At 43.5% G+C, this 13,979-nt stretch overlaps 1 protein-coding gene across 6 annotated transcripts; it reads right to left on the reverse strand.

Moving 5' to 3' along the window:
* Positions 1-376: 376 nt before the first annotated feature.
* smim8 (small integral membrane protein 8) lies at positions 377-10,996 on the reverse strand. Of its 6 annotated transcripts, none has more exons than XM_085997663.1 (4): positions 10,821-10,996; positions 7,391-7,515; positions 3,023-3,183; positions 377-1,578 (listed from the first exon to the last, which is right to left on the reverse strand). In XM_085997663.1, exons 3-4 carry the CDS (start codon positions 3,155-3,157, stop codon positions 1,420-1,422), a joined length of 294 nt encoding a protein of 97 aa, XP_085853789.1. In that variant the 5' UTR covers positions 3,158-3,183; positions 7,391-7,515; positions 10,821-10,996; the 3' UTR covers positions 377-1,419. The 6 variants fall into 6 exon arrangements, with proteins under 6 accessions (XP_085853789.1, XP_085853791.1, XP_085853790.1 ...); XM_085997665.1 differs by having other exon boundaries at positions 10,810-10,996; XM_085997664.1 differs by lacking the exon at positions 10,821-10,996 and adding an exon at positions 10,480-10,665.
* Between the last annotated feature and the right edge of the window lie 2,983 nt (positions 10,997-13,979).

The raw sequence follows: 13,979 nt of genomic DNA on the forward strand, positions 1-13,979 counted from the left end.
TGCGCAAAATAATTTGAAATAGGATGCCCTCAGCGAACAATGAATCCTTTTATTGCCACCTACTAGGAATTCTACTGTGTCTTCATTTTAAATCCTTCCGGACCTGCTCACCACCACACTGAAATTCCCAATGGGCAAAGCTCCACGGCAGGAGTGCAGATCGTACAAATTACCCTTATAATGCATGTAAGTGAAAGAACCAACCCTTGAATTTGAGCACTTCTTCCAGTCACACAGAATCCCAAGTGAGTCAGTATTGGATATTATGTTCTTTATATACAGTATATATCCTGCTTCATAATCATGCTTTTACATAATTCTTTGTAATAGCACAGAAGCATTTTCAAGAAACCCAGAACTTTGAAAGACACCAGAATTTTGAAACAAAATATATACTTTATTTTATGTAATCTTGAACATGGCAGTTACCCAAAAACAGGCAGATTAAGTTAGTTCAGAAAGTGGGCCAGGTCTAACAAAGGGCCTTTGACTGAAATGCCAAACCATGTTTTATCTTTTCAAATGCTGATGGATCTGTTGTGTATTTCCAGAATTTTGTGTTTATTAGCAGTAATTGGGAGTTTGCTCCTTTTAAAGCTGATTATCTCCCTCTTATTATATTTGGCACAGTGAACATGGATTTAAAAAACCGAAACAATATTGGTTGTCAACAAATTTCGCAAACACTAAAAAGGCAAAAGTCCCAGAAAAAATGAATGGAAATTGGGAGGCATCTTAAAGCATAAATGCCTTCCCCTCTAACATGTTTGAATTCCTTTACTATCGGATTACTGTTTAGGAGCAAGTTTTACCAGTTCTTCACCCGACTGCTAGATGGATCTTTTCATAACGGCAGGACTGAAATAGTTTGCTCAATTGCTGGAAGCACAGCTCCTATTTGATCAGAGTGGCACAGATTATAAATAAAGCAGCCATTGTTCCCATATCTCCTGTGGGTAGCCTCAGATGTCCAATCTGTCTCCATAAAACAATGGTACTCTGTGCTGCTTTGATGACCGTGGACAAGAATTCTGGGTAGGAGACTCACTGGGCAAACGGCATCACACACATTCACCAGGAGGAAGCTTGTTAAATCCTAGGTTCCAAATGCTATTATTCTACCACGTCGTAGTTTGTACACCACCCCCTAGATGGTGCTGTAGTTGGAGGTTGAATTAGTAATGAAAAGTGATGAGAAAGTGATGCAATCCTTGGGAAGGTAAAAATGTATATGGCAATCAAAGGTAAGTACTCAAAGGGTTAACTATCGATGTAAATTATGCTCAACATCATGGTCTCTAACTAGATCCATACATTCTCAACATGTGTTGTAACTACACATTATTAATAACAAAACTGCTACAAATACTTCTGTAGTTTCTTGGTTGCAGCATTACTTGTCTGATTTCATCTGGTATTTCATTCCCACTTTGATGTCTTTTGTCTCTTGTATCTTCGTCCTTCACTATCAATCGCTTCATACAAACCTTTCTTGTTTTCTGCTCTGGCATTCAAATAAGCAATGTAACTCACACACAGTGTTATGGTCAGTAGTCCAAAAGCCATCACAGGTTTATTCTGTTACAGGAACACAAAGACAGAAATTAATTTTTACAAATAAATTCAGAATCTCCTTTGTTACTTAAGGAAACATTGCTATACTTTTAACACCATTCCCTTATCACACCATTTTATAGAACGATTCACATGATGTGATTTCTCAAAATACCAAGTAATTGTTTTCTATAGAAGCAATCTCTTTTATTGTTGCTGACGGATTTTGTGTTCATAAAGCTAAGGGCAAAGAGAACACTTGCTGCAGGCACCCAGGCTGGAATTTTCTCAAGGGAGGTGGGGGGGGAGGTGGTGGTGGTGAGAGGGCCTCTGAGGCAGGTGGGAAACCCAGGAGTGATTTGAATGCGAAGCCTCGAATTCCCATCTGCAGCCAGCCAGATTGAGGGGCTGGCTGGCTGTGGGCGGGTAGGCCTCAGAATTGAGGGGCTGGACCAGGGGAGGGAAGGGGGAAGAGAGGATCGTGGCTGTCCTCCTCATCATCATTGGTGGGGATTGGAGGCCTGGGAAGGTGATCAGAGGCCTCGTGGTGGGGTCTCTGATCGCAGGGAGAGAGTGGGTATGGTCGGGACCCTGGATCCAGGAGGTAGGTATTTACCTACTAGATGCAGCAGCCCAGCCCTATTTAGCTGCAGGGTTTCATGAATTGTGTAAAACCCATCCACAGGCAGTTAAACGCAAAATGGAGGGGAAAAGAGAGGCTTCCAGCCTCATTACAATATTTAAATTGAGGTAACGCCACCCTAACAGTGGGTTGGTCGCCCCCCCCCCCCCCCGCCCCCCGGCCCCCCCGCCCCCCCCCCCCCCCGGCCCCAGTGTCAGAATAGCATAAGTTAGACAATGTCCCTCAATCCCAACCTTAAAGGAAAACCCATTTCTGTATCAGAGAATTTTTCTACTTCCAATACTAGGCATTGACAAATAGCGAGTGGCTTTGTGCTGTGAGGCTACAAGCATCAAGACGTGGTTTAAATCTTCTCAAACTCAAACTCTTATAACTAGCACTGAGAGGAAAGATTCATGCCTCTCACTTGGCTAGATTTGAATCCAGGACACAGATCTGATCCAGGACACAGATGTGATCTGGCAGTGTGCCAACCTGTTACATTCTTTCATGAAAGCATGTGTACTGGCCTGACCTCCTGCCAATACTACTCTATGATGAGCCAACAGGAGATCTACTTGTAATAGGGGATTACCGTGTTCATTGCCAATCTCTCAATGTTAGGAAAGGCTGAAACTGGACAAAGCTCGCCAAGTGTGGTAATTCAGGTGCTGGTGGAGTAGGGGTTAAGAAGAATGTTGGAAATATGGAAGCAGACATTTCAGAGTCTTGAACTTACAACGTGGGAGCCAGACGTTCTATTGCATTTGCTTCTTGGTCATCCCTACAGAATGTCATAACTGTTTAAAAACAGCACTGTCCAAATTTAAGTGGAAATTCCCTTACAGGTCGAATGAAGAGCTCCGGATTAATTGCTCGGAAAAGGCTGGTGGTTCGGATTCCTCTCAGTCCTGGGCTTTTGTCACCAGCACTCTTTGGAGGCTCTGTCTTTGCATCAGCAGGGTCGGGGGAAGACGACATAGCTGACAACTGTCCAATTTACGAACCTGTGCACAATAGAGTAAACACCATTTAATCGTGTCCTGGACAACCACATGTGCAGGAAGTGTCAGCTGGAGGAGCGCGAGCAGCGGCTGGCGTCACTGCGGTGGATCCGCGAGGCTGAGAGCTTCGTGGATAGCACGTTTCAGGAGGTGGTCACCCCGCAGCTTAAGAGTGCGCAGGCAGATGGAAATGGGTGACTGCCAGACAAGGAAGTCCAGGCAGGTAGTGCATCTCGCTCTCCTACCATTATTCTATTCTGAATACTGGTGAGGACAATGGTTCCTCTGGGGAGCACAGCCAGAGCCAAGTCCACGGCATCACAGGTGGCTCAGCCGTACAGGGGTGTTGGGGGGGGGGGCGGGGGAAAGAGGAGGAAGATCGGGAAAGCAATAGTGAGCGGGGATTCAATAGGGGAACAGACAGGCATTTCTGCGGCCGCAGACGTGACTCCAGGATGGTACATTGCCTCCCTGGTGCCAAGGTCAAGGGATGTCACTGAGCGGCTGCAGGACATTCCGAGGGGGGAGGGTGAACAACTAGAGGTCGCGGTCCATATCAGTACCAATGACATAGGTAGAAAGAGGGATGAGGTCCTGCAGGTAGATTTTAGGGAACTAGGAAAGCGATCAATAAGCAGGACCTCAAAGATAGTAATCTCCGGATTACTCCCAGTGTCACGCGCTAATGAGTACAGAAATAGGAGGATAGCGCAGGTGAATGCATGGCTGGAGAGATGGTGCAGGAGGGAGGGTTTAGTTTCCCGAGCCATTGGGACCAGTTCTGGGGGAGGTGGGACCTGTCTGTACAAGCCGGACGGGTTGCACCTCAACAAAGCCGGGACCAGTATCCTCGTGGGAAGGATTTGCTGGTGCTGTTGGGGAGGGTTTAAATTAGCTTGGCAGGGGGATGGGAACCTGAGCATAGATTCAGAAAGGAGAGAAGCAAAGCTGGAAATGGAAGGCAGTAAATTAGTGAGTTTGGAAGGCAGAGGAATCAAAGGCTAAAAAAATAGACAACAAAGGGGTTTGGCAGCACTTAATGGTATATACTTCAATGCAAGAAGTCTAGTAAATAAGGCAGATGAGCTGAGGGCACAGATAGACATGTGGAAGTATGATATAACTATCACTGAAACATGGCTGAAAGAAGGGCAAGAATGGCAGCTCAACATTCCTGGTTACAGGAATTTCAGACGAGATAGAGAGGGGGATTTCGCAATATTGGTTAAAGAAACAATTACAGCTGTGAGCAGGGATGATATGTTAGAAGGATCATTAAATGAGGCCATATGGGTTGAACTGAAGAACAAAAAAGGGGCAATTACACTGCTGGGAGTGTACTATAGGCCCCCAAATAGTCAGAGGGAGATAGAAGAGCAAACATGTAGGTACATTTCTGAGAAGTGCAATAATAGTGCTTCAATAGTAGGGGATTTCAACTACCCTAACACTAACTGGGAAAGAATCTGTGTAAAGGGTATAGAGGGCGCAGAATTCTTAAAATGCATTCAGGAGAGCTTTTTTAGCCAGTGCGTAGCAAGCCCAACAAGAGAGGTGGCGATTCTGGATTTATTTTTAGGGAATGAAGCTGGGCAGATGGAAGGGGTATCAGTGGGAGAGCATTTTGGTGGTAGTGATCATAATTCAGTTAGATTTAGCGTAGTTATGGAAAAGGACAAAGATAGATCAGGAGTAAAAGTTCTCGATTGGGGAAAGGCCAATTTTACTAAGCTGAGATGTGATTTAGCAAAAGTGGACTGAAACAGCTACTTGAAGGTAAATCAGTGTCAGAGCAGTGGGAGGCATTCAAGGAGGAGATAGTGAGGGTTCAGAGCAAGCATGTTCCCACAAAAAAAGGGTGGGACTCCCAAATCTAGAACCCCCTGAATGTCAAGGGGCATACAGGGTAGGATAAGGTAAAAAAGGGAAGCTTATGTCAGATACCGAGAGCTAAATACTGCAGAAAGCCTAGAGTAGTATAGGAAGTGCAGGGGTGAAATTAAAAAGGAAATTAGGAAAGCAAAAAATATTGGCAAGTAAAATCAAGGAAAACCCAAAGATGTTTTAAAAATACATAAAGAACAAGAGAATAACTAAAGAAAGAGTAGGGCCTATTAGAGACCAAGAAGGAAGCTTGTGTGTGGAGGTGGAAGATGTGGGTGTGGTTCTTAATGAATACTTTATGTCTGTCTTCACAAAAGGGAGCGATGATGCAGACACTGTAGTTAAGGAGGAGGAGTGTGAAATATTAGATGCGATAAACAGTGAGAGAGGAAGTATTGAGGGGTTTAGCATCTTTGAAAGTAGATAAATTGCCAGGCCCGGATGAAATGTATCCCAAGCTGTTGAGTAGCAAGGGAGGAAATAGCAGAGGCTCTGAACATCATTTTTAATCCTCTCTGGCTACAGGTGTGGTGCCAGAGGATTGCTAACATTGTACTGTTGTTTATAAAGGGAGAAAGGGATAATTACAGGTCAGTTAGTCTAACTTCGGTGGTGGGTAAATTGTTGGAAAAAATTCTGAGGAACAGTATTAATTGTCATTTAAAAAGGCACGGATTAATCAAGGACAGTCAGCATGGATTTATTAAGGGAGGGTCATGTCTGACTAAATTGATTGAATTTTTTGAGGTAACAAGGAGGGTTGAGGAGGGTAGTGCGTTTGATGTAGTCTACATGGATTTTAGCAAGGCTTTTGACAAGGTCCCACATGGCAGATTGGTCAGAAAAGTAAAAGCCCATGGGATCCAAGGGAAAGTGACAAGTTGGATCCAAAATGGGCTCAGTGGCAGGAAGCAAAGGGTAATGGTTGATGGATGTTTGCGTGACTGGAAGGCTGTTTCCAGTGAGGTTCCGTAGGGCTCAGTACTTGGTCCCTTGTTTTTTGTGGTATGCATCATTGATTTAGACTTTAACGTAGGGTGCATGATTACAAATTTTGCAGATGATCCAATAATTGGCCATGTGGTTGATAGTGAGGAAGAAAGCTGTAGACTGCAGGAAGCCATCAATGTACTGGTCAGGTGGGCAGAAAAGTGGCAAATGGAATTCAATCCAGAGAAGTGTGAGTTAATACATTTGGTGAGGGCTCACAAGGCAAGGGAATACACAATAAATGGTAGGATACTGAGAAGTGTAGAGGAACAGAGGGACCTTGGAGTGCATGTCCACAGATCGCTGAAGGTAGCAGGACAGGTAGATAAGGTGGTTATGAAGGCATATGGGACACTTTCCTTTAGTAGCCGAGGCATAGAATATAAGAGCAGGGAGGTTATGCTTGAATTGTATAGAGCTAGAGTACTGCGTACAGTTCTGGTCACCACATTACAGGAAAGATGTGATTGCACTAGAGGGGGGTGCAGAGGAGATTTAAGAGGATGCTGCCAGGACTGGCGAATTTTAGCTATGAGGAAAGATTGGATAGGCTGGGGTTGTTTTCTTTGGAACAGAGGCCGAGAGGAGACTTGATTGAGGTGTATAAAATTACAAGGGGCCTAGATAGAGTGGATAGGGAGGACCTATTTCTCCTAGCAGAGGTGTCAATAACCAGGAGGCATAGATTTAAAGTAATTGGTAGAAGGATTAGAGGGGAGTGGAGACATTTTTTTACCCAGAGCGTGGTGGGCTTCTGGAATTCACTGCCTGAAAGGGTGGTAGAGGCAGAAACCCTCAATGCATTAAAAAGTACTTGGATGTGCACCTGAAGTACAAGGCTATGGACCAAGAGCTGGAAAGTGAGATTAGGCTGGATCGCACTTTTTCAGCCGGCACAGACACAATGGGCCGAATGGTCTCCTTCTGTGCCGTAAATTTCTATGATTCTTCTTCCATGATTCTATTTCTTATAAGTGAGTGTTTTTCTTGCTTTTATGCTTTTTTTCCCCCCCTCTTTATTTTACTTTTTTATGATTGGGCAAATAGGGTAAGACTATTTTTTGATATTGTGATTACGGAAAGACTATTTCCTCTGGTAGGACAGTCAGTGATGAGGGGTCATCAATTTAAAATTGTTACAGAGAGTGAGGAGAGGTTAGGAGAAATTTCTTTATGCAGAGGGTTGTCAGAGCAGGGAATGCTTTACAATGGGGGAGTGATTGAGGCATAGACTATTAAAACTTTTAAGAGTATCGTTGAAAGATACAGGGCGATGGGGAGAAATTGGGGCAGTGGGATTATTTTTGGATCACTCTAGTAAAGAGCCAGCACAGACATAATGGGCTGAATGGCCTCCTTCTGTGATGTGAACTCGTGTTGTTCTAGGCATTGCAGATGATTCAGGCAGCCAGAGCTGTGGATGACGTAACCCATACAGCGGTAATGCTTTAGTGCTCGAGGCTGGAAAAAAAAATGAATCCATTAATCTATGACTCAGGTTAACCTTCATAGTTCTAGGTCTCAAAAGGATGAAAAATAGTTGCTTTCAACCCCTCATATAATTCCTTAGACGTGGCTTCCATCATCAAAATGAATGCCGAGATAAAAGGGTATGCAAAAAGTACTTTCAGGAAAAAAAATTAAAATAGATTTTATTAGCATAATAAAAAAATTAAAATAGAAAAAGACAAAGTAAAAGAAGAGGGAAATGGGAAGACAAGAGTGAGCCCAAGTGTTCAGCAATTTTATTTTAAATTGCTTAAAGTATTTTTCTAGTTGAGGGTTAATGCTACTGTAATAAAAGGATTCTGGACACCCAAATACAGGAAACTTTCTAGTATCCGGCACTGACGAGACCGAGCTGGTGCCGTACCATCAAAACTGCCGTAGAAACCAGCGCTAATGTTAAAACATACGGAGCTTTTGAGCTCCGTGTGAATCAACAAACCCTGTTACTTAGCAACAGCTTCAAAACAGTCGGCTGCAGCTTAAAAGCATCTCTGTAGCTAAGCAACAGCTTCAGCTAGACCTTGCAGAGCCTGACTGGAAAAAAAAAGCAATGAGAAGTTAAAAAAAACTTTTATAGGAAACGGCTCCTGAATTTTGCCGGTAGATAGAGCTTTCCGGACATTTAACCTCCGGTTAAAACGAAAGTTTCCTGTAGTTTTATTAGTATATTATGGGGAGTTTCAGCCCATGGACTGCAAACTTGGAGGGAAATAGCAGCCAGCTCAGGGAGATAGAAATTTTCATAGAGCTGCCAGCAGTACAAGGGTTAACAATGTAACACTTACACGCAAACTAAAGGCCTATATTATGTTTAAATTTAAGAACATTTTTAGGTTGATAGTATACATCTTTAACATTTATCTTTACAACAAATTCTCTTGTATTTATTACATATGACATGTCTGTTATCTGTGGCGACAGTTGAGTCTGTAATTTACATTGGGCTAGTCAATTTTCTTCTTCAACAGTTAAGTAGTTAAATTCTGTGATTTTCTCAGTGATTATTTTCTAGTTTCATTACTCACCAAATCTTTCTCCCCAATCTCGATCTACCAAAAAAGTCCACAAATTTGCATTTCATAAAGAACCTCTCTGAGTTACAGTTGCATGACAGTTCCTCAGCCGCCCTAGTCATCCATAAATTTGGCTCCAACAAGTATCACGTCCATTCCACAAGCACTACAATGCATCCCCCCCGGGGCTGAAAACCACGGGCTCCAGGTATACCCACCACACAACATTCCATGATTCCACACATTTGATGACCCAATGTAAGGGCCCTGATGTAAACAAACAAAATGCATATGTTCAGAACATAAGAAATAGGAGCAGGAGTAGGCCATTCGGCCCTTCGAGCCTGCTCTGCCATTCAATGAGATCATGGCTGATCTTCTGCCTCAATTCCATTCACCGGCCTCATTGCCATATCCCTTACTAGTCAGAAATCTATCGACTTCTGTTTCGAATATACCCAGTGACTGAGCTGCCACAGCCGTCTGGGGTAGAGAATTTCAAAGATTCGCCACCCTCTGTGGAATTCTCTACCCCAGAGGGCTGTGAAGGATCAGAAGTCTGTATCCAACGTGAAAAAAAATCCTGCTCCCTCCCATTCTCTGGGATCAATGCTCAGCAGCCTGCACACTGAGGAAAAACATTTGGTAGAAAAAATTACAGTGAAGCCTTTAAAGAGAGAGGAAAATATTTCAAACAGGAGACAGAAAAGTAAAACTTAAGAGTAACAAAGCAGAAGGGAAAAGTAACAAAGCAGAAGAGAAAAGGAAAAGTGAACAATTAAAAGGATAGAGAAAAAAGTAAAGTACTGAGGAAAAAAAGGCAAAAAGACCACCGGACATCCCAAAGCGCTTTACAGCCAATGAAGTACTTTTTTGGGGGAAATGTTGTAATGTAGGAAACATGGCAGACAATTTTCTCACAATGACCAGATAATCTGTTTTTAGGAATAAATATTGGCCAGGACACTGGGGATAACTCCCCTGTTCCTCTTTGAAATAGTGCCATGGGATTTTTTTTACGCTCACCAGAGAGCATACCTCGGTTTAACATCTCATCTGAAAGACGGCACCTCCAACAGTGCAGCACTCCCTCAGCACTGCACTGGAGTGTCAGCCTAGATTTTTGTGCTCAAGCGTCTGGAGTGGGACTTGAACCCACAACCTTCTGACTCAGAGGAGAGGGTGCTACCAGCTGAGGCATGGCTGATACAACAGAAAGAAGCAGAAAAGAGTAAGAAATGGGAGCGGAAGAGAGAAACTGAAGAGCGAATAAGAGTGCAAGAGAAACTGAAGTGAAGGAGAGGTACAATAAAATGAAGGCACAGGAGAGCAAAAGCAATAGGACTTTCTATGCAGAGGGGTTGAGGGAGGGGGTGCTGACAGCGGTTTAGTAAAGGGGAGAGGACACCTAACATTTTCTGTTCTTTCTAACTGATGTAGCTGAAACCTTCGAGCAGAAATCTTGCACCAATACTGGTCCCACCACTGTCCGCCCCAAATGATATCATTCAGATAAAGGTCAAATGAATAACAAAAAGCAGAAATAGCTGGACACACAGTCACCATCTTGTGGGGAGCAAAGACTGGACGAGAGCCCTTCTTTAAGGGCATGTATTTGGAAGAGACCATAGAAAAGTAATAAACAGAAACAGAAAATGCTGGCAAACACTCAGCAGGCCAGGCAGCCTCTGTGGAGAGAGAAACGGAATCAAACGTTTCAGGTCGACGGCCTTTCGTCAGAACTGGAAAAGTACTCTCTTTAAAAAAAAAATACCTTTTTAAGATAAATTTCGTTTCAAACCACTCTACAGCAACCAACTGAATACAATAAAGCATTTTCCCCACCCTGAGGATGTCCTTATAGTGAGGCCATGTTAATAAAATCAATAACGGAGTCATTAACCTGTGTAATTTCAAGTGCCTATAATGTTTATTCCCTGTTTCTGTGGTCCACTCTGGGATCACCAGGCGATGTCGGGAGCTCCACTGTTCCTCAGCCTGTCTCATCAGCACAATCCAGCCCCTCTGCAGGCAGGGCTGCCTTCCCCCGAGGAAGCCGCACAAACCCCAAGCTGGCCCTGCACTCTGCCGATCCCCGGCGAGGGCCAGCGCCACCCGCAGGCCGGTGGACAGCGCAACTCCCACCGCCACTCAAAGACAACACTTGCCCGCCCGCCTGCCTGCAAACGGGGGAGGGGGGACAATCTCTGTCCCGGGTGACCCCCCAACCTACCTTGGTCTCACCTCACACGTTGAAAGTCATAATTATTTGCAGCAGCAAAGCCGTCTCAACACCAGCAATTATCACGGCAACCGGCAACGACTGAATTAATCACCGAAACACGATTTCCGCCGCGGTTGCAGCTGCACTGCCACCTTCGGGTTGATCTGAAGCCGACTAGGCTACGCATGAATACAAAAGTGGTCATACAACTCAGGCTACCAGCACCCACACTAATACTGTAAAGGGCTAAGACCCCAGCCAGGAGGCCGTCTTACCTCAGTTTGAGTTCACACATTGTACTGATTGTTGTTGCGGTTGTACAATGTAAAAGTAAAAATTCAAACATCTGGTTCATTTGTCGTATCGCCCATTTTTTCGCCCCAACCCCTCTTCTTTCAAATTCTGAAAAATTCTGCTTTTTAAAACATTAATTTAACTTTTTTTCTATCTACCCCAACTCTATGTCGTCGCTCCTTTAAAAAAACGGATACCTTTTATTTGCCTCTTTACTTTTCTGGGGGACGGGGAATCTATATTTCATTTCATTGGTTATAAACTAACATTAATTTTTTTCAGTTCGGACTTGGAAGATTGACCTGGTCAGCTCCAACGTGTGTTTATTCCACAGGACCAGGACTACCAACAAATAATCGAATAAGAACAACAATCTTCATTCATATAGTGCCTTTCATTATTGAACATGTCCTAAAGTGCTTTACAAAGAAGGAAGAAAAAAAAATCTAGCTAACAGAACGGATGCCAATCCATCGAGGGAAAGATTAGGAAAGGCGACAGAAAGCTTAGTTGAAAAGATAGATTTTAAGAAGGTTTTTTAGAGGTGGAGGAGAGAAATGTAGAGGAAGAGGGGCTTAGGGAGGGAGTACGGTTGAGGTGATTGAAGGCTGTGCCACCAATGGTGAGGCAAAGGGATGGGGAGATCATAGAATCATAGAATGATGCAGCACAGAAGGAGGACATTCGGCTCTTTGAAAGAGCTATCCAATTAGACCCACTCCCCTGCCCTTTCTCCAAAGCCCTGCAATGTTTTCCCTTCAAGTATTTATCCAATTCCCTTTTGAAAACTATTGCTGAATCTGCTTTCACCACCCTTTCACGCAGTGCATTCCAGATCATAACTCACTGTGTTAAAAAAAATTCTCTTCACCTCCCCTTTTATGGAAACTACCTGATTTTAATTTCTGTGGATTTCAATGGAAACAAAAATCCGATAGTTTCTATAATGGGTGGTCGCTCTGCAACACCCGGGCCACAAGTTGAAAATCTACCATTGAGTTTATGTGTAACAAATCAATGGGAAAGGGTTTTATTAGCTGAGTGGCTGTGGTAGAGGTGGAGTCGGGTAATGTGTAGGTAGAAATAAGCAGCCTTAGTAAGCAATATGGTGTGGGGTTAGATGCTCAACTCAGGATTAAACAGGATCAACAGCTCCAAAATGCATAAACTCATTCACACAGTGTAGGATGGTCAAAGGAGAAGGAAAGGCTATAGAAAATGCTCATACACATACATACACCATCCTGACTTGGACATATATCGCCGTTCCTTCATCGTCGCTGGGTCAAAATCATGGATCTTCCTACCTAACAGCACTGTGGGAGCATCTTATCCATACGGACTGCATCAGTTCAAGAAGAAACACCTTCCCAAGGGCAACTAGGGATGGGCCATGCCAGCGATGCCCACATCTCAAGAATGATTAAAAATATATACATGTGTATATATGTGTATATATATTAGACAAAGAGAAAGAGAGCACCTGTAGCATTTCTGGTGGACAAAAATAAAAATAAATCACATCAGGCACAAAGAATTGTCTGTAAAGACATTAGACATTTTTTTTAAACAACTTGTATTTATATAACATCTTTAACATTAGAACATAAGAAATAGGAGCAGGAGCAGGCCACTTGGCCCCTCGAGCCTGCTCCATTTAATGAGATCATGGCTGATCCAATTTTGGACTCAACTCCACTTTCCTGCCCGCTCCCCATAACCCTTGACTCCCCTGTTGCTCAAGAATCTGCCTATATCAGCCTTGAATATATTCAATGACGCAACCTCCACAGCTCTCTGGGGTAGAGAATTCCAAAGATTCACGACCCTCTGAGAGAAAAAATTCCTCCTCATCCCTGTCTTAAATGGGCGACCCCTTATTCTGAGACTATGCCCCCTCGTTCTAGATTCCCCCACGAGGGGAAACATCCTCTCAGCATCTGCGCTGTTCAACTCCCTCAGAATCTTATATGCTTCAATAAGATCACCTCTCATTCTTCTAAACTCCAATGAGTATAGGCCCAACCTGTTCAACCTTTCCTCATAAGACAACCCTTCCAACCCAGGAATCAACCTAATGAACCTTCTCTGAACTGCCTCCAATGCAAGTATATCCCTCCTTAAATAAGGGGACCAAAACTGTATGCAGTACTCTAGATGTGGTCTCACCAGTGCCCTGTACAGTTGTAACAGGACTTCCCTACTTTTATACTCTATTCCCCTTGCAATAAAGGCCAACATTCCATTTGCCTTCCTAATTACTTGCTGCACCTGCATGTTAACTTTTTGTGTTTCATGTATGAGGACACCCAAATCCCTCTGTACCGCCACATTCTGTAGTCTTTCTCTATTTAAACAATATTTTTCTTTTCTATTCTTCCTACCAAAGTGGATAACTTCACATTTTCCCACATTAAACTCCATCTGCCAAACTCTTGCCCACTCACTTAACCTATCTATATCCCTTTGCAGACGCTTTATGTCCTCCTCACAACTTGCTTTCCCACCTATCTTTGTATTGTCTGCAAATTTGGCTACAATACACTCGCTTCCTTCATCCAAGCCATTAATATACATTGAAAACAGTTGAGCCCCCAGCACTGATCCCTGTGGCACCCCACTAGTTACAGGTTGCCATCCTGAAAATGACCCATTTATCCCGACTCTCTGTTTTCTGTTAGTTAGCCAATCCTCTATCCAATCTAATATATTACCCCCAACACCATGAGCTCTTATGCAGTAACCTTTTATGTGGCACCTTGTCAAATGCCTTTTGGAAATCCAAATACACCACATCTACTGGTTCCCCTTTATCCACCCTGCTCGTTACCTCCTCAAAGAACTAGATTTGTCAAACAGGATTTCCCTTTCATAAAACCATGTTG

This window comes from Somniosus microcephalus, chromosome 9, assembly GCF_052327205.1.
Source record: "Somniosus microcephalus isolate GS21.2 chromosome 9, FLI_Smic_1.0, whole genome shotgun sequence".
NCBI classification, from domain to species: domain Eukaryota; kingdom Metazoa; phylum Chordata; class Chondrichthyes; order Squaliformes; family Somniosidae; genus Somniosus; species Somniosus microcephalus.